General features: G+C 41.1%; 5 protein-coding genes across 5 annotated transcripts; 1 reads left to right on the forward strand and 4 right to left on the reverse strand.

The window, feature by feature from the left end:
• Positions 1 to 93: 93 nt before the first annotated feature.
• LOC111602155 (putative gustatory receptor 28b) lies at positions 94 to 2,617 on the reverse strand. The gene is made up of 3 exons (XM_023319113.2): positions 1,988 to 2,617; positions 446 to 1,003; positions 94 to 216 (listed from the first exon to the last, which is right to left on the reverse strand). Exons 1-3 carry the CDS (start codon positions 2,615 to 2,617, stop codon positions 94 to 96), a joined length of 1,311 nt encoding a protein of 436 aa, XP_023174881.2.
• A 1,162-nt stretch (positions 2,618 to 3,779) lies between these two features.
• On the reverse strand, positions 3,780 to 4,511 carry LOC111602147 (putative gustatory receptor 28b). The gene has a single exon (XM_023319100.2). The coding sequence runs from the start codon at positions 4,509 to 4,511 to the stop codon at positions 3,780 to 3,782; it is 732 nt and encodes a 243-aa protein (XP_023174868.2).
• A 2,083-nt stretch (positions 4,512 to 6,594) lies between these two features.
• Positions 6,595 to 7,704, reverse strand: LOC111602136 (putative gustatory receptor 28b). Its single transcript, XM_023319088.2, has 2 exons — positions 7,060 to 7,704; positions 6,595 to 6,609 (listed from the first exon to the last, which is right to left on the reverse strand). Exons 1-2 carry the CDS (start codon positions 7,702 to 7,704, stop codon positions 6,595 to 6,597), a joined length of 660 nt encoding a protein of 219 aa, XP_023174856.1.
• A 382-nt stretch (positions 7,705 to 8,086) lies between these two features.
• Positions 8,087 to 10,063, reverse strand: LOC111602125. The gene is made up of 2 exons (XM_023319077.2): positions 9,392 to 10,063; positions 8,087 to 8,122 (listed from the first exon to the last, which is right to left on the reverse strand). Exons 1-2 carry the CDS (start codon positions 10,061 to 10,063, stop codon positions 8,087 to 8,089), a joined length of 708 nt encoding a protein of 235 aa, XP_023174845.2.
• Positions 10,064 to 12,678: 2,615 nt separating this feature from the next.
• LOC111600959 (sarcosine dehydrogenase, mitochondrial) lies at positions 12,679 to 15,527 on the forward strand. Its single transcript, XM_023317343.2, has 3 exons — positions 12,679 to 14,278; positions 14,341 to 14,483; positions 14,582 to 15,527. The coding sequence occupies exons 1-3, from the start codon at positions 12,698 to 12,700 to the stop codon at positions 15,525 to 15,527; spliced, it is 2,670 nt and encodes an 889-aa protein (XP_023173111.2). The 5' UTR covers positions 12,679 to 12,697.
• Positions 15,528 to 18,760: the final 3,233 nt, after the last annotated feature.

The raw sequence follows: 18,760 nt of genomic DNA on the forward strand, positions 1-18,760 counted from the left end.
TAATTATTGCCCCAAAAAACCGTTGGACGTAACATCGATAAATATTTTCACCAGCTCCAGATTCAGCTCTACAAACTGCTCTCCATAGCTCCACTAAACTGTGTGATTCGATATATTATGATACGCCTCACAGCAGTCGAATCCATTCTCATTGCTGGGCGAATTAGATGTGAATTGGAGTAAAATAATGAGATACGTGGTCAAAGCGCCGCTGATCTGAAAAAATGAGAAAATAAGGAGAATAATAATTAATGTTTCATAAATCAGTTTTGAAGGGGATCATTTAAAAATATAATTCATTAAATTATCCAAATGCATTGGCTTTAGAGAAGAGGCCATGTCATCATAGGGAGATCAACCATAACTCAATTTTATAGAGCATATACCTATACCTACACCTATACATATAACTCTTAATAAAGATCAAGCTGCTTGTTTCACTCACCGTAAAGTAGAGAGTACGATCAATATTAAAGAGTCCAGCGGCTGTAAAGTTGATCTTCAGATGCATCAATTGCATGGAGAACTGTTGCAGCTTGTCTCTCACTTCTACGCACTTGGTTTTGTTGAGCAGCGAGTGCACAATGGCGCCAGTTTTTTCGCTCTTTTTTATAGCCCTATTGCTGCCCTCGACAATGGAGACGATCGCTATCAAATACAATATCATTTGGCATGAGAAGAATGTCACGAATTCGACGGTCTTAAATTTGCTCTCGCGCTTCGATTTGCCCAGCAGCGTTTCGAGCACGTAGTAAGCATCAAAGACGATGATCAAGAAGGCAATCGAAATGATCGTGAGTAGTTGATAGGTAAAGTATTTGTTTGCCGTGGCAGCTGCCTCACAGATCAAGTGATGTATCTCCATAGACTCCTGTATGATCTCAGACGGATCCTTGGTTACAATCGTGTACATCGAGAAGGAGTCCAAGCACTGCAGTGAGCGTTGCTTCTGGACGGCCTTAATGCTGCGCGTGTCCCACTGATGAGCCAAGTTCTTAAGCACCTGAAAGTATAGCAAAGGAAAAGAGTTAGCTAGAGTAAGGAGTTGATTCAAAGTAAGAAACACCTCATTCAATGCACTAAGATAGATGCGTAGCTTGATCAATAGTCCACTGATCAGTATGCTCACAATGCAAACTATGAAATTGGGGGAGAAATAGCTTAAAATCGAAGAGTAGGAGACGTATGGACTTTCGAGCGGGAAAACCCAGATGAAGCTATAGATCGCAAAGCTTAGCAGCGTGAAGAATAGAAATGCCGACGAGCCAATGATTTCTCTGGTCGCTTGATTCTGTTCAAAGCTAACGCCAACGCGTGGAAATGCCTCCTGCTCCAAGCCGTCGTAGATTGCCAGCAGCTGCATCAAGTCCTGGCATCTCAGTATCGACGCAACTATTACTATCACAACCCCTGCCATGCCGTTGAATATCTCCAGATCGCCCGTGAACTTGGATACGTTTGTCAATGAGAAGCTGATCATCAGCGAGCGGCGCTCTAAGCTGCTGTAGATAAAGTTCGCCGGGTAGAATATCAGTCGTAGAATCGCGCTGACCAGGCCAAAATAGGAGAGCCTCAACCGAGCCTCAGAGCTGTCCACATAGTAAGGCATAATTCCACAAAACAGAGCCAGGAAGAATATCACACGGTAGCAGCCGTAGACATTAACCGGGTGCACGAGTCTATCCAAGCAGCTCGGCAGACACATGGCGTATGAGCAACGAGTGCTATAATGAGTTCAAGTTGCTTTATTACACAATTTCTAGATTTAGATTGCGTCTAATTAATGGAAATGTCAAATAGAGCTAATCATTAGAGTCTATAATGCATAGCCTCACTTTGCTTATATACAAAAGAGTAAAGAAATGGAAAATAAATTACGTATATAAGAAAGAAAATCGAATTGTAATCATTAGAATATATTTCTAGTTCCGAAACCCCAGTCGAAATCAGAAAAGTTCTATCTAAAAGAAGTGTCTTTCCCGCTTACCTTATTCAATGCATCAAAATGTTGCCAGCACCGATGCAGAATAGCTCCGAAGAGCAGGACAATGCTCAGCAGGAATACCTGAGGCACATAGAAGGCAACGGCCACTGTGTAGGTGGGCCTCACATCATTAGAGAGCAGCATGTACAGGGAGCTGGTCAGATAGGCGAACTGCACGCCAGACATGAGGAAAAGCTTTGTATGCCGCAGGCTCATAATTCGGCCGTAATTAAAGCAAATGCCCACGTTGAGCAGGTGATCGTCGATGCCGGCTATCATATCGCAAAGACGTATCAGAAGTCGCACGCGCAGGCCACAGCACAGGAAGAGGGTGAACATGCCGGTCATGCCAATGAACTTCTGCAGGGAGTCGCCCACCTGAGAGATGGGTGAGTTGAAGAAGTAGCCTACAATGCTCTGCTGCTGGACGAGGGCAGCCAGAAAGCAATAGCCAAAGAAGGCCAGCTGAAGCAGGGCATTCAGATAGCCCAGACGACAAAGTTCAAAGTGTCGCATCGCCTGGCCTCTTAGCCGGAAGGGCGTCAGACCCAGCAGATAGGTGAACAGGAGCAGCGTTTGCTCAGCGCCATAGGCGTCGCGTGGACTGAGCAGTTGCCTCCAAATTGGCCACATGTCGGCGAAAAGTTAAAACTGATTTGGACAGCGGATGCAATGCACCTTTTATACAGACTGCAAGTTAGTTGTTCACATTACTTATTGATAGAGCTAAAAGCCTTGAACTTCGTCTAGTCCGAATTGAGGTGCTGTCAGGTCTGGCGTAATGGGAAACCTGTCGCACTTTCATTCCATTTCATGACACTTCCATATTGTTTGTTTTTGTTATGAAATTATAAAGTGAGCGCCAGAAAGGTGGAGGAAGCGTTTATGGCCCGCAACTTGCGTGGGTTGAGTTAATTAATTTAATTGAATTTTTGTCCTGTGCCAATAATTGGCTGGCATTAACTAGAGTATGGCACTAGGTACTATATATTATAGCTCAAGTATATATATATATCTATATATATCTATGTTGCACTCCAAACATAGTATGAATGTAGCTTTAAGTACGCATTGAAACATGCAATACTTTTATGTTCTTTGTAATTATGCCCATGGGTCATATCAATACTGTCGCGAAACGAGATGTTAACACTGATAAATAATATGAAAATCGGTCAGTCTGAATATGACATGTATAAAGCATTTTTAATAGCTGTTCAAGTTCAAGTATTCCCTAGACCTGAATAATGACGTGTATAAATACCAGTTTTAGGGAAACCCATTATGTTAAATGTGACTGTTTAAGTTTACACAGAATTTTCTGTTCTATTTAAAATTTAAAAATATTATTTAAAAATACCCATAACATGATATGGATAATGTAGTTTGTATAATGAAATGTTCTGAGAGAACATTAAAAAAGTTTTCTAAATTGAATTTAAGCAAAATATCTAATGCTATGTGATTTAGTTTATTTAAACATAAAATTTCTATAAAAATCATTTAAAATTTCTTGACATTTATTATAAAATATATTAAAAAAACTATATATTTTTAGCTAAATTTTTTTGTAATTAATTTGTTCTTTTCATTTTACTCAATTTTTATTTATATTTTTTCATTTATTACTTATTAAAAATTATTTTTAAATATGTCTTCTTAAGATTTTTTAGTGTATTTATTGCGGGTACTAGAATAGTCTAAATTTCTATAGCAATTCTAGATAAATAAACCTCTCGAATGTTTTTATAACTAATAACTGATAGAAGCTCTTACCAAATATTCTCTGGCTACTCTAATACATTAATTGAAGTCTTCTGCTTACCTTATTAACCATAACGAATCGCATTTCTACCAGATATGTGAAGCAAGAGAACATGGTGATGGCAATCGCAATGACCGTGTGCTGGACCATAAAAGTGAAATGCAATGCCCAAGTGGGCTGCACTTTGGATGAGTAGAGCACTGCAAAGGTGCCCCAGGAGAAGCCAAAGTTAACGAGCATCATTGAGATCATGACGGCATAGCTGTACCGCAGCACCTTGCTGTACATAATCTTGATGCCAACGCTATGCAGCTGCAGGTCCATGGTATGAAACTTCTGCAGGCACTGCTCTAGCCGATGCTTGGGTATAATGGCTGTCAGATAGATGACAGTGACGCCAATGAAGCCGCTCACGATTTGCATCATGTCGCCGAAGTAAGTGATGCGAGAGCGAAAGAAATAACTGGCGACGGACTCGCAATTGTTGCGAATGGTCAGAATGTAGCAAACGGCGTAGAGCCCGATATGGACAATGCCATTTAGATAACCAAACCAAGATTTCTTGATGTCCCTGCGGCCAGTTTTGCCATCGCAGCTGATGTAAAACGATGTCAGTCCATGCAAATAGGTCACATGGAAGAGTGGACGCAGACTTTCGTACAGCTGCTTGGCGGAGAGCCAGCGACGCACGCGACGCTTCAGCGGATGTTGCAGCATAGTATTCAGTTCGATTTCCACACTAATATCCTTTTTGGTGTCCATGCTGCCCTATTTGCCGCGGTCTGCACAGCTGGAGCTTTACGCGTCAACTAAACGCAAGAAACGCGAAAAAATTTGCATGTTGCCGGGCGCCGGCGTCCGGACCGGACCCTGTTTTAATGAGGTGGGGCCACAATTCATTCATTTCATTCTTGTTGGCTTTAAGTAAATAATTTTAGCATTTTTATGCCGCGTGTCAACGAGTGCGAATACGAATACGAATACGAATAGGAACACGAATACTAATACGAATATGAATACGAATACGAATAGGTGAGCGCAAACGAATATGCGAGCATGAGTCTGAGCGCTATTAGCTTAAACTGTTCTATTTAATTAATGGCCATTTACAGGTGACTGGGAGTCGTTCCCAAGGGGCTCGCTCTCTTTCTACTCAGGAATCTAATTAGTTATACGATTTACCCACATTTCAATAGGCTACAATTTCTTCTCTCTCTGTCCGAATGTCTGTCTGTCCGTCTGTCTGCACTAAATCCCTAGGGGACTTAACTCTTGCTTAATAAACTCCCAATAATAAATTGAAATATTTCCAAAGAATATAGAACACCTGCATAACTGTCTGGCGTCAAAATGAAAGTTGTACAGAATACTTTGAGGGTGTAAACAATATTTCTTATTTTCATTGTCTTATCTTTATCTTCTCATGATTAGGACACAGGCGGACAGACAGAATGTATGTGACTGTAAAGCATATATAATTATGTACGCGTACTTACGAGAGTATTCATAGTAAGTATGCATATTTATTTGTAAACTTATATGTAACTATTTCTGTAATATATATGTACTTATATACATACATAAGTATTCCGATTCGTAAGTACGTCATGTACACATATATTCCTGATTATATGTATGTGTATGCAAATGTATGTCTATAATTTTTAGCTATTGTAAATCAAGTTTGCCTTTATGTGCGATGTAATATAAAATAAATATATTTTTTTGTCCGTCCTCTGCGATTCTCATGAATTCAAGTAAGAGTATACAGTGTTTTCCTTTACATATTTAATATGCTTGGAATTTATTTAACTTCCTCCCTCGCTCAATATTTTTGTGGCTGTCTTTGTCTATCTCTCTCTCTCTGTAGACGTATTCAGCTAATGAACTTTGCGCTTTGATTACAATAATCCAACTTAAATAAATTAAAATATAAAGTAACTCCTTTAGACATAAACATACTAAGAAGAATGAGTATATGCACTCGGTTTCTTTGTTTATATTTTGTTGGCCTCATTTGACTTTGTTAGTGCCTTTTTCTCGTATTAATACTTATTACTAAAACTCAATGATATTTATGGTTTCTCCGAATGAGCTGCAATACGTTCGCAAGAATTTATGTTCATTGGTCTGCGGGAAATTAGCAGAATGGTTTGTTGACACAATATCCATAAAGGGGTGTAGAAGGCGGGAAGGATTTGCAGTTGTTTTCGAGACGACAGAAGCACGTAGAAAGGGTCTTCGTTGTATGGAATTGAACAATATTGTTGTAGTATCATAAAAGCAAGGGAAAAGTAAACAATAGCTCCTGCTTCCGTGTCAATTATGATGCTCATAAAGCTGATGAGAGTAGCAAAAGTTATTCCCACATGTGTTGCTTGTAAATGTTAACAGAATATTAATGCCAATAGTCATGGAAGGGGCTTGTCATTCTTCAATAAATACTCATACTCATATTTTATTGGTAGTAAATGAGTTTGTTTACCTTTTTGGTGTCGATTAGGGATGAGATGATGCTCAATAATATTTATATTTATTTATTTTAATAGGCTTTAAAAGCGCAGACTTTTGAGATCAGGTGGAATTAGAAAAAGTTCAGAGATAATTTTAAATTGGGTTTTGGGTTCTTTAGCTACTTTCACTGCGATCCCTGTAAGTATGTTAAGAAGAATTCAGCTGAAATCCCTGAACTGCAAAATATATGTATAAAATTGTTTGTAGAGTTTTGATTAGTTAAGAAGAAGAGAAAATCATTTACAAAATTCTAAAGCTTAAATATTATTGATTTATATGATATCTATGTTTTATATATATATGTTTTTTTATATATAAAATGTCTACTGTTTCATAACTGCATTGCCTAAGGAAGTTTCATATATTAATAAAGCAAGTTACATTAAGGTTGAGCTACAACAAATGAAGAAGCCATAGAGCAAATTCTTCGAGTCTAGAATCAGTAACTAAAAGACAATTTCCTATGCCCTGGATACCTTGCTAAAAATGCCAAAACAACGAATTTATTCTAATTAACATCCCACGTATGAATTTATATCTATTTAGGTAATCTATCAGAGTTCAAGCCACAAGCAACAGCTTAACAAAAGCGAAGTCAACAAATATTTGAATTAACATAAATTAATTTCACACCTTGTGGCTGAGCAATCAATGTTATTCCCTAAGGGTGAACAGCCGGCAAGAGGTAATGAGTAATAGGTAATAGGTTGGAGGTCTGCACTTGTTTCAGTATTTGCGCAGGCCCTGAGTTAGCCCAGTCCATTGAGCGCGCGTCAATCAGTTTAAGGTAACTTACCTGATTCACAATACTCAAACGTCGCTCGAAACTGAAGGCAATCACGCAGAATAAACAAATAGCAATTGAGACCACCGAGTGCTGCAGGAAGAAGGTCATGCAGACGCAGAAGGAGGGTGTCACGCCCAGGGAGACGAGCAGCCGGAATACGCCCACAAAATAAACGCCCAGAATGAGCAGCTTGAAGACGAGCAACAAGATCGAGTAACGAAAGATCCTGGAGTACTTGACGCGTATGCCGATGTTGGAGAAATTCGTATCGAGACTGTGGAGAATTGTCAACGTGCCCAGAAGCTTGCAGCGCTTCAATATCGCCGACGTGTATATCACAGCGCCCGCAATGAGTCCATTGAAGATCTGCAAACGATCGCCAATTGTTGAAATCTCTGTGCGAAAAAAGTAACCGACAATTGACTCGCCCTGGCGCAGCGACGAGATGTAACAGAAACCGCACAGCACAATGTAAACAAAAATATTGAAGATGCCGAAGCATGACATCTTCAGATACGATTCGCCCATTTTGCGGCGCACGACGTGGAACGGCGTCAGGCCGTAAAGAAAGGTCAGAAAGAAAAGTGGACGCAGTGCCTCGTAGACCTGCGACGATATAAAATACTTTCGCACCCGACGCAACGCCGTGGACATTTTGTATGACAAGCGACAAATGACGAAGACGCACAACCGTTAGCTCCCAAGTGACAAATCGAACTGCAGCCAGGACGACAGTCCGCCCGAGTCGCTTGCTGGCGAAAACAAAAACATATCGCAAAAAAAAGAAAACAGAGAGATAGAAAGAGAGAGCATCACTCACGGAAGTGTAACCGAAGCGAGGGCGTGTGCGAAATGCTCATTATGATGTTCATCATGCAGTCGGCTTTTATTCACTTTCCTAGTTGCCAGAACGTGAGAGGAACTCACAACGCGCGGATTATCGCAGCAGCCCAAGCTCAACAAGTGAGTGTATGCGTGGCCTTGAGGGTGAGCAATGCATAGCATAGTCAAGCAGACGCCGTTGTCTGGCTTTAATTTAGTTGTTAGCATAACTGAGTTCTCGTCTCGGTTTCTGTATTCGAAGATGTTGATTAATGTAGTGGGTGGTCCTTGGCATTGAATAAGTGATACAATGACGTATGCCGTCAGAGAGGACCTTTGTCCGACTCTGCTTTTCGCAGACAACAACCTGCTTGTTACGCATACAATTGCCAAATAATAAGCCTAATGGGCATTATCAGTATATTTGGTATTAATTTAATACTAGATTAAGATAACTCAATCTAGTTAATAATGTTGATTAAGGCATCTGAACTGGCCACTGCTCTAATGGTATATAATAATAATTCGTATAAATAATAAACCAAATTATAAAAAGGTAATAAATTATATGTTCTAAATATAAATATTTATTTTATTTTTTAATATTTGTATCGAATATTTTTAATATATATTTTTATATTTTATATTTGAACTCTGGTATTTCAAGACCTATTTTTTTATTTTTTATATAAAAACATAATAATTTTTTTAATTTAATTTTTTTTAATTAACAAGCAAGCTGCTCTGATATATATTTCTATTTATATATATATATTTAGCTCTCGAATTTCTCTCCTTCACATTTTTATTCAACTTTTTGCCATCTCTAATATCGTTACAGCTGCTGTCACGCATCCGGAACTAGCCTGACACTTTCATGGCCCGCAATTCATTATCAACACATATCCTTGCCACTCTTGACTACACACACACAAACAGTCGCAATCGCAATCGCATGCAGACAGTCACACTCAGCTGCGCCGCTCACGAGGCGTATGCGCAATCTGTAGCTAGCGCTGACAATGGGGGACGGCGTCTCTTGGCCATATGCTGATCAGTTTTTGTTGGTTCGCTGCCTTGTGCGCATGCATAATGTATCACATTTATGGAGCGTGGCATGCTAAACAACTGAATAGTTTATTTTCGATGACATCTGAATGACGCGTTATATAAGCCAGCGGACCGAGCAGGACACCCTTTCGTTTCTTGCGCAAACTCGAAAATTCAATTTAATTATGTCAGCTATGTGGCCGGCCACACATAGATATATCTGCAGGTGCGAATATGCAAAGGCTATTGACCTATTTAGCATTGAGAACTCCCTAAGTATGTTCTGTCATGTGTTACATGAGCTTCTGAGGGACACTTGGAGCTGTTTTTAATTAAAAGAAATTGAGCCTATTTTGGGCTTAAGCAAAGCATTTTCATGAAAGTAAGAAGCAGAAAATTCCACAAAAATGTCTTCAATTTGCTTCTTCTCAGTTAAGTATCTATTAATTTCCACCTGCAAACCACTTACCTTTTGCAATCGCTTGAAACGGCGATGAATCGAACCAGCGAACAAGCAGAACATGCAAATTGTTATCGAAATGGTGATCAGCTCGTACATCATGATAAAGGTCAGCTGATATGAAGGCCGCACCTCCATATTGTCTAGGCAGACGAGGCAGATAATTATGATGGTAGCATCCAGGGCGCTGATCAGCAGCAGCTCCAATAGAACTTGGTACAGAATCTGCCTGTAGCTTACGGGAAAATGTAAGCGGTCCAGGCGCCTATCGATGCGCACCAGTTTCTCCATGGCGTGGCGCAGATGACGGCGCAGAAAAATCGGCATTATGAATATGACGATGCCGACACCGATGCCGATGATGTCGTGAATGCGGGCGCTCATCTGCGAGATATGGTTGCGCATGAAGTAGCCAATTAAAGACTCCTTGTGCATCAGTGTGTACGTGTAGCAAAAGGCGATCAGTAGCCAGCGGCTGATGGCATTGGCAAATCCGTACCATGTTTCGCGCACCACTCGCTCGCCATGGCAACCGCCGCGGCACACGAAATACGGCGTAATGCCCAGCACCAGGCCCAGGCCAATCATTGGCCGTATGCTGTCATAGAAATCCTGAGCATTGAAGATGCGTCGCAAGGCCAAACGCCAGCAACGCGGCGTCCGTGAATCGTGGCGTAACATATTGCTAAGAAGCCCACGGAGTACTAAATAAAAACTGACATGTTCTCTAATTGCTGCATACTTTAGGGAGCTCACGCCTAATCGCCAACTGTCTGCTTTCCGCTTGTTATCAGAGATTAAATATCGCGTATTGTAATCGCATTTAAGTGCTTGGGCAGACTAATTCTCTTACTCTCGCTAGCTGCCTGTCTATCTCCACTGTCGTTGTTTATCAAACGAGCAATGTAATGAATTAAATGTGAATATTGTGTAAATGCATAAGTGAGTTTGTACCTTAATTGTAGCTCTCGCGTTGTTGGAGCATATTAGAGTATTAGAGATAAAATGTGGACATATTTAGAGCTTAAAGACAAATCTTATAATGAATATTTTTTTTTAAATATTTTTAACATTTTAGAAAAATTTCCTTATAATATTTTATATATATATACATATATAATCTAAATTTAAGGTACATTTCTAGTCGACCACTAAATTGATTTCTTCTGCCGCTGGTTTCAATGTTTTTCTTTTATTGTTTCGTTATCATCTGCTTAGCTGGCTTACTAATGACTACCTAACAGCTCAGTGCCTCTTAATTCGATTGAATTCTATTTCAGTTCATAATTGTGCGGCAGTTGAGCAGGTTGTGAAATTTAAACCTCGTGTAGAATTTCCAATCACATATTACCTATATACTGGATTGCTATTGCATACTTTTGGGCGCGCATAGAAATCGATAAAGGCAAAGAGCAATTTAATTGTGCAAATATGATTTAAATTAATTTAAAGAGTTGAGCAAACAACGAAATAGTAATATATTCTTATTAATATAAATTTATATTTAAGTAAAATTTGTTAAATAGCACTCTTTAATCATAAAAAGCAGAGAAAAAATTTTTTAAATTAAATAATTTAATTTTAATAATTCTCAATTTTAATCATTTTTTAAAAAATTTTATAAAAAATATAAAGAAACAAAATTAAATAAGTTCAAATATGTTTTGATTTGTCATCTACTATAATCTATCTATCTTTCTCCTTTTAGTCAACTTTTCAAAGAATAGTTGCAGCGACACTGTGCAGTTGAGTATAGGGTATCTTGGTCTTAGCGACACTGTTTCTTTTCAGAAATTTATAAAACTCATTTCTAAAATAAATCTATTTAATTAATTACTATACTAAAGGTTTGAAACTAAGTGGAAATTGAGTCAGCATGGATTACATATGAATGTTGCTTTTATAAAAAAATACACATTATCTGAGCAATAAATTAAATTTTAAGTTAACATTTCATAGAATGCTAAGTAGGTTTCAGGCAACGCGTAACTCATAGCCAACCAAGCAGATTCAACATGTAGTCATTCGTACTCGATGTCATTGGCATCATCTCCATCTCCAACTCCAACTCCATCTACATCTGCATCTTCTTAATCTACAACTCCAACTGGGCTGCATCTCGAACAATGCCAACGAGATTGCATAATGAGACCAGCTTAATGAGCTGACAGCGTCAGCTGCTTCGTGCATACGAGAAAAACGCAACAAATCATGCGCCTTGCTTAGAATTTTGTCGCACAATTTGCCAGCCATAACAATAACAATAACAATAACGTTAGCAACAACCACAAAAATGGCAGCAACAACGACAACTACAACCTGACATTAACGAGAATTCACAATAAGAGAAGCAGCAGCACTGGAAGGTCTACGTCTATTCTGTGGCCGCAGTTGAGTCTAGTCTGGTTTGGTTTGGCTTGTGGTCTGGTTTTTGCCAGCCACCCATGACAATGGCGCTGTCTCTGCCCTGTTAGGCGCCCAAGATTCCCCCAAGATTCTGGCTCCATAGACAAATCAATGAGGCATGTGGCACATTTATTTTTCTCACACGTGAAGCGTATTTTGTAAGTCGCTTTTTCACTTATGGGACAAGATGCTTGCTGATTCTTTTTATGTGTATTTTCATTTCTGCAAAGATTATAAATATAAATTATAATAATATATACAACATTTAAATATACTTAAGTTACGAGAGAATTAAGTATTCATTAAGGTAGAAATTAGCTTGAATATATTTAAAAAATAATAATAATAAATTTTTGTATTAGAATAATCAATTTTTTTTTTACATTTTGTAAGCTGTGTTTGTTAATTAAGAAATTAAAAAAAATTACTGTCCAATATTTTGTAATTTTATTTGCATTTAAAAAATGTTTTAAAATATTGTCTTTTAAAAGATAATATTTAAAATGCGAAAAATCAGATTTTTTGTTTACAACCCATTTGAGAATTGCTTACTTGATTTTTTAATAACTTAAAAGAAAACAGTGACCTCCTATGAACCTAAATAATAGAGAATATAATTAAATACAGATGCTTTTGGCTATGCTTCATAGATAAGAGTACTCAAAGCGCCACCTGTCGCTCTACATATGCAGTCTGCCCATACAATTTATTGATAACAAAGTGGGCAGGGTATATTGCCATTGATAAGAGTCCGGTTTGAAGGCTTATCGCCACAGCTGACCCGCAAGTTCGGGAGGGGCAAACGAAATTTGATTGTCAATGTAAATCGGATTAGGTTTTGAGCTTGCTCGCCGCCTGTTGTGGCTTAGTTTTCACTTTGGATTCAGATCGGGCGGCTGTACATCAGAAATGTGGCGCACAGGCATTGTACAGCAGGCAAGTCGCCAGGACTTGAGGCGCTTATTGTGCCGCAACAAGAGCAAGAGCCCAGCTTCGGCGCCTCCAGCACTGCCTCAGTCGGCGGATGTGGTGGTCATTGGTGGCGGCTCGGCGGGCTGCCATACGGCTTATCATCTGGCCAAGCGAGGTATAAAGGCTGTGCTGCTGGAGCGTGCACAACTGACAGCGGGCACAACGTGGCACACGGCTGGTCTGCTCTGGCGCCTGCGGCCCAGCGATGTGGACATCCAGCTGCTGGCCAATTCACGGAACATGCTGCGGCAGCTGGAGGCAGAGACAGGACTTGATCCTGGCTGGATACAGAATGGTGGAATCTTCATAGCGCACAATGAGACGCGCTTGGATGAATACCGACGCTTGGCAACTGTTGGCGCAGCGCTGGGCATTGAGAACGAGATACTCACGCCAGAGGAGACACAGAAGCTGTTTCCACTGCTCGATCCGAAGGCCTTCATTGGCGCGCTCTACTCGCCCGGAGATGGCGTCATGGATCCGGCTATGCTCTGCACGGCCTTGAGGCGGGCGGCAACCAACAACGGCGCCCAGGTGATCGAGAACTGTGATGTGCAGGAGATTCTTGTCGAACAGGGTGCACATGGCAAAAAGGTGGTGGGCGTGGCAACGCCTTATGGCAACATACGCACCGATACGGTGGTGAATGCCACTGGCGTGTGGGGTCGCGATCTGGTGGCTCGCCATGGCACTCACCTGCCGCTGCTGCCCATGAAGCATGCGTACATTGTCTCTGAGTCGATCCCGGGCGTTCGCGGTCTGCCCAACATACGAGATCACGATTATTCCACTTACTTCCGCATACAGGGCGATGCCATCTGCATGGGCGGCTACGAGCCGAATCCCATTTTGCTGGAACCGGTGGCGAAAGACTTCCACTTTGGCCTGTACGAGCTGGACTGGTCAGTGTTCGAGACGCATGTGGAGGGTGCACAGAAACTATGCCCCGCCTATGCCAAATACGGCGTGAAGAGCACCGTTTGTGGCCCAGAGTCCTTTACGCCGGATCACAAGCCGCTGATGGGTCCGGATCCAAATGTGTCCGGCCTGATGCACAATTGCGGCTTCAACTCGGCTGGCATGATGTTCGGCGGCGGTTGTGGCGAGCAAACGGCGCTGTGGATCATCAACGGGCAGCCCGATGTGCCCATGTTCAGCTTTGATCTGCGACGCTTCACGCCGGATCAGGGTCGCGCCACCAAGTGGATACAGGAGAAGTCGCACGAGAGCTACGTGAAGAACTATAGCATGGTTTTCAAGTACGATCAGCCGCTCGCTGGCCGCGACTTCCAAAAGGATCCACTGCATGACGAGATGCTGCAGTGCAACGCCTTCATGGAGGAGAAACAGGGCTGGGAACGTCCTGGCTTTTTCCTGGGCTCCAGCGTAGAGTCTGCTGCAGTGTTGCCCTATGACTGGTACGGCAGCTACGATTATCCCCGGCACAAAGACAGCAGCTACGAGCGGGTCCTGGAAGGCGATCTGAAGTACAACAGCTTCTCCGAGCATCACGACCTGGTAAATTACGTTTCAAATTAAAATAAAAAATAATCAAATAATAAAAAGATTTCTGCCAACAGATTGGAGCTGAAGCACACGCCTGTCGCAACAATGCGGTTGTCTTCAACATGAGCTACTTCGCTAAGCTGCTGCTGCAAGGACCACAGGCTCAGAAGGCCGCAGACTGGCTTTTCGCTGCCAACACCAATCGCGATCCCACCAAGTGAGTAGATAGTGAATTGAATGAAAAGAGTGAATTAATTAACATTTTTTATAAATAATAAGGAAATAATTCGAAATCTATTTACCTCTCCCGCTTAGAACTGTCTACACTTGCGCGCTCAACGATGCTGGCGGCGTCGAGGCGGATGTTACAATCAGTCGTTTGGCATCTGGATCGGGTCAAGTGCACGACCCCAAGTTCGAGGGTCAGGGCTACTACATTGTGGCCGGCGGAGCATCTGCCTATTACACCTACAGCACGCTGCGCAGCGAGATACGACGCAAGGGTTTCGATGCCAAGCTGACTGATATCACAGCTGATCTGGGCGTCATATCCATACAGGGCCCAAAGAGCAGGCAGATTCTGCAGCCGCTGCTTGACTGCGATCTCTCTGATGAGCATGTGGCGCCCAATAGCACTCGCCTGGCCACACTCAACGGCATTGGACTGCGCCTGCTGCGCGTCAGCTTTGTGGGTGAGCTGGGCTATGAGCTCCATGTGCCCAAGAAGGATTGTGTGACGGTGTACAAAGCGCTAATGTCGGCTGGCAAGTCGCAGGACTTACGCAACGCTGGCTATCGGTCGCTGTATTCCCTCAGCAGCGAGAAGGGCTATCATCTGTGGAGCTTCGATCTGCGCTCCGACGATACGCCCTTGGAGGCTGGCCTGGGCTTCACTTGCCGCAAGACGGGCGACTATCGCGGCCGTGCCGCAGTGGAGCTCCAGCGCGCCGAGGGCGTTAAGAAGCGACTGGTTTACTTGACCCTGCAGCAGCAGGTGCCTATTTGGGGTCTCGAGGGCGTCTATCGCAATGGTGAGCCTGTGGGCGTGCTGCGCCGAGCCGAGTATGCATACACGCTTGGCAAATCTCTGGGCCAGGCTTATATATCACGCGCAGATGGACAAAAGGTAGATGCGGATTATTTGAAATCCGGTGACTATGAAGTGGATATACTGGGCAAACGCTACAAGGCAGATTGCCATTTGCGCAGTCCATTCGATCCCACTGGGCAACGTGTACTGGGTAACTACGAGGCGAAATAAAGCTTGAATAAAACTAAAATAAATTGAAAAAAGTGCATTTTTCTAGCTGTGTGAAGGCTCAAGACAATAGTCGGGATAAATATACTAAAAATATAATAATATATTATTTTTTAACCATCTTTTTGCCATCAAATAAAATCCAATATTTGTTGGCAAATGTATTTTATGTCGCGAGTCTAAAAACTTATTGAAGCTAATACAAATATTTGGTAGTTTTTTCTTAATGGGAAAATTGTTCCATCAACAATAGTCCCAAGAGAGCTATATGCAAATTCTTATTTGGTATTTAAAGAGGTAATAAACCCATTTAATATAATTTGTTGACACCAAAGAGATATTTATGCCCCTTCATCAGATTGCTTATAGTTCTTGCATATTATTTCTGCTAACCATTTGATCAGCTCACAATAAATAGTATCTCCAGCGTCACTTAATCCGAACTTGACTTCAATTAAGACTATATCAGCTGAGCTATCTTTGAGACGTGAACAAATTAGAAAACCAAGGCTGCTTGAAATTATTTTAAATATTTTAAATAATATGAAATATATTTTTTTTTATAGATTTGTTATGGCTTTTCGGGCAAATAATAAGCAAAATATTTATCTAAATATATCTCTTTATAAATATAACACAATAAAGGCAAGATGAAGGCTCTTCACATAGAGCGTTTGCAGTTTCTGCGTGGTTTGAATAGTTTCATGAGGTACGAATTGGCGGAGTAAATTTCCTTGAAAACTGCTGAATTCTATTTTTGTTTGCTAGCTTTATTTTTTATATATATATTTTTTTATTTTTGATTCGATTCAGGGCCATTAGAAAATGTTTGGATTAACTTGAGGTGGGCAACAATTAAATTTTTTACCGTTTCGAAATGTTCGTACTTTTCGTACGGAATTAATGGCCGATGATAATGGTTTGGGTTTTGGTTTCTGTTTCAGTTACAGAATCTTCGCGTCAGTCACTGGGTTATGGCTAAGAGGTTGCCACAGCCAGAGCCGCATCTGCATAGAGACAAGTTAATTAGCTCTCTCAAGAGCCGCAGACACCACAGACCAAGTTAATTATGGGGCCATATAACATAATTTGTTATTATTGTAATTTATCATTGTTTACGCTTTGTGCGCGCACTTCTTGAAGATTCTGCCGCTAAACGAACGGCCTTGCGGTGCGCGAGATGAGGTGAACTGAGGTGAGGAGAGCTGAGGCGGGCAGATATATCAGCGCCGAAAGACAGTCGTAATGCCAATTAAATGACAACACATTTCTTTGACAAAGCCCAATTTTCAAATGTTACATAAACTGAACGCAGCAATGAGCCAAAGAGCAAAAGGCAATTAAAAATTGTCGTGCTTAATGACGAGAGATGCCAAATGGCTGATTAAACGCAAGCCAGGCGCAATGTGGGCTGCGCGAGAGAAAAGTGAAAAGCAGCCTACACACTGAGCGACATAAGTATGTAAACATAAACAAAAGTATATTTGTATATATATCAAGATTTACTTGGCATATTTATGTGTGCGTGAGGCCTCGAGCTGGCTTCATGGTAAGCTGCTTTAATATCAGCCAACTTTGTTAGCTCTCAATTCGAAATTGCCTTCATTGCCAGCATTGCCTGGCGGGGGTCATTTGTGGCCCCAAATCTAATTGCAGCCATAGTCATGGATCGGGCGCTTGGCATCTTTTATCTTTTGTCCATAGCGGAGTTTGCAAGTCAGCGTGTTGAGGCACTTGAAGTCGCCCCAGACACTTCAAGTTCAAGTTCAGCCTGCGCCACTCATTAAGTCAATCGAACGAACGACTGCAATTTGGCAATGTTCACACTTAATGGATTCACACATCTGCCAAATGGGCTGGTTTGGCTGAGACTGCGGCTGCATAAATAACTTGAACAAATGCGCTCAAAGTCAAGCTGCACAGCAGCAGTTTATGATTTCGATTTCGATTGCCACTTCAAGCGACATTATGAGTTGCAATTAAAATTAATTTACTCAATGACCTTCGCTCGCTTCAAATGCATTTGAAGATGCGCTCTGAGACTGCCCGAGTGCGTGTGAGGATGCGCTTTTGCCTTGTCGTCGTGAACTTGAATTGAAATTGAAAGTTGATCTTCAATTAATTCGATATTGCAATTATAGCAATGAGCTAAGCATAAAACACCTGCTGACAGCACATAAACATGCAAAATTCATGCAAACGCATTAACACAACATTAATCAAAATAACATTAGTTTAGGCGCTACTACGCATATTTATGCTACAATTAAGCCAAACGCAAAAGCAATAAAAATTTAATTTTTTTGATTTTTCCTTTTTCTCTTATTTTGGTTGTTTTCTCATATTTTTGACCAACAACTTGTGGCTAATGATGAGCACGTTGTGCCGGAAGCAATAGCGCTTCATTGATATTTCTGACATTATTGACACAGTTTTGTACCCCCCTGCAGCTCACGCAACCGGGTTCGCATTACATAAGTGAAATGTAAATAAAAAAAAATGTTGATAAATTGCGAGAGGTTTTTTATTTTTTGTATGCCGCCAAGGGGCACAACAAAGGAGAAAAAAATAAATAAATAAATAAGTAAATCGATAATCATTTGTTCAAACAAAACGCGTAACGGCATCAAAAATTTTGCATTTTTTTATTTCAAATACATTGTCATTCATTTTTTCACCGACAATTTGCCTAGTCAAGCCACAGGCCAAACAAAAGACTCAGGCAACAAACTTGTTTCGAGGAGCAACTCGCCTGCATACATGTTGCACGAATCGCTGCTTGGCCATTGCAGCTCAAACCTAACACCGTGACACACTTATGCGAGTGTGCATGAGTGTACGTGTGTGAGTGAGTGTGAGGTGTAATTTATTGTCGATTTGCTGGCCCATAACTCAATTAACAATGAGATGTCCAACTGGAGTTTGAGAGAAAATCGCATTTGGTTGAATCTGCTCGAGTCGCTGGAACTGTTTGTAGGCATACCCATACACACACATACATTCGCACACACCCATACACACATAGATAGATGCGTCAAGCGCGGTTTGAGCCATGTTCGAACGGCAACCGCAGCGTTGTCGTTGTCGTTGCTGGCTTTGGCCTGACGTGCACCTTATTTTCGTTTTGTTTTTCATTTTTGCTTTTGTTTTTTTGTTTTGTTTTGTTTTTTTTTTTTGTTTTGGGGACAAGCTATAAACCGTGGCAAGATCGTCGTTGCGTTCAGTTGGTAAAAGTG

The sequence above is a fragment of the Drosophila hydei genome, unplaced genomic scaffold, assembly GCF_003285905.1.
Source record: "Drosophila hydei strain 15085-1641.00,03,60 unplaced genomic scaffold, DhydRS2 tig00008114-arrow-pilon, whole genome shotgun sequence".
Classification (NCBI taxonomy): Eukaryota; Metazoa; Arthropoda; class Insecta; order Diptera; family Drosophilidae; genus Drosophila; species Drosophila hydei.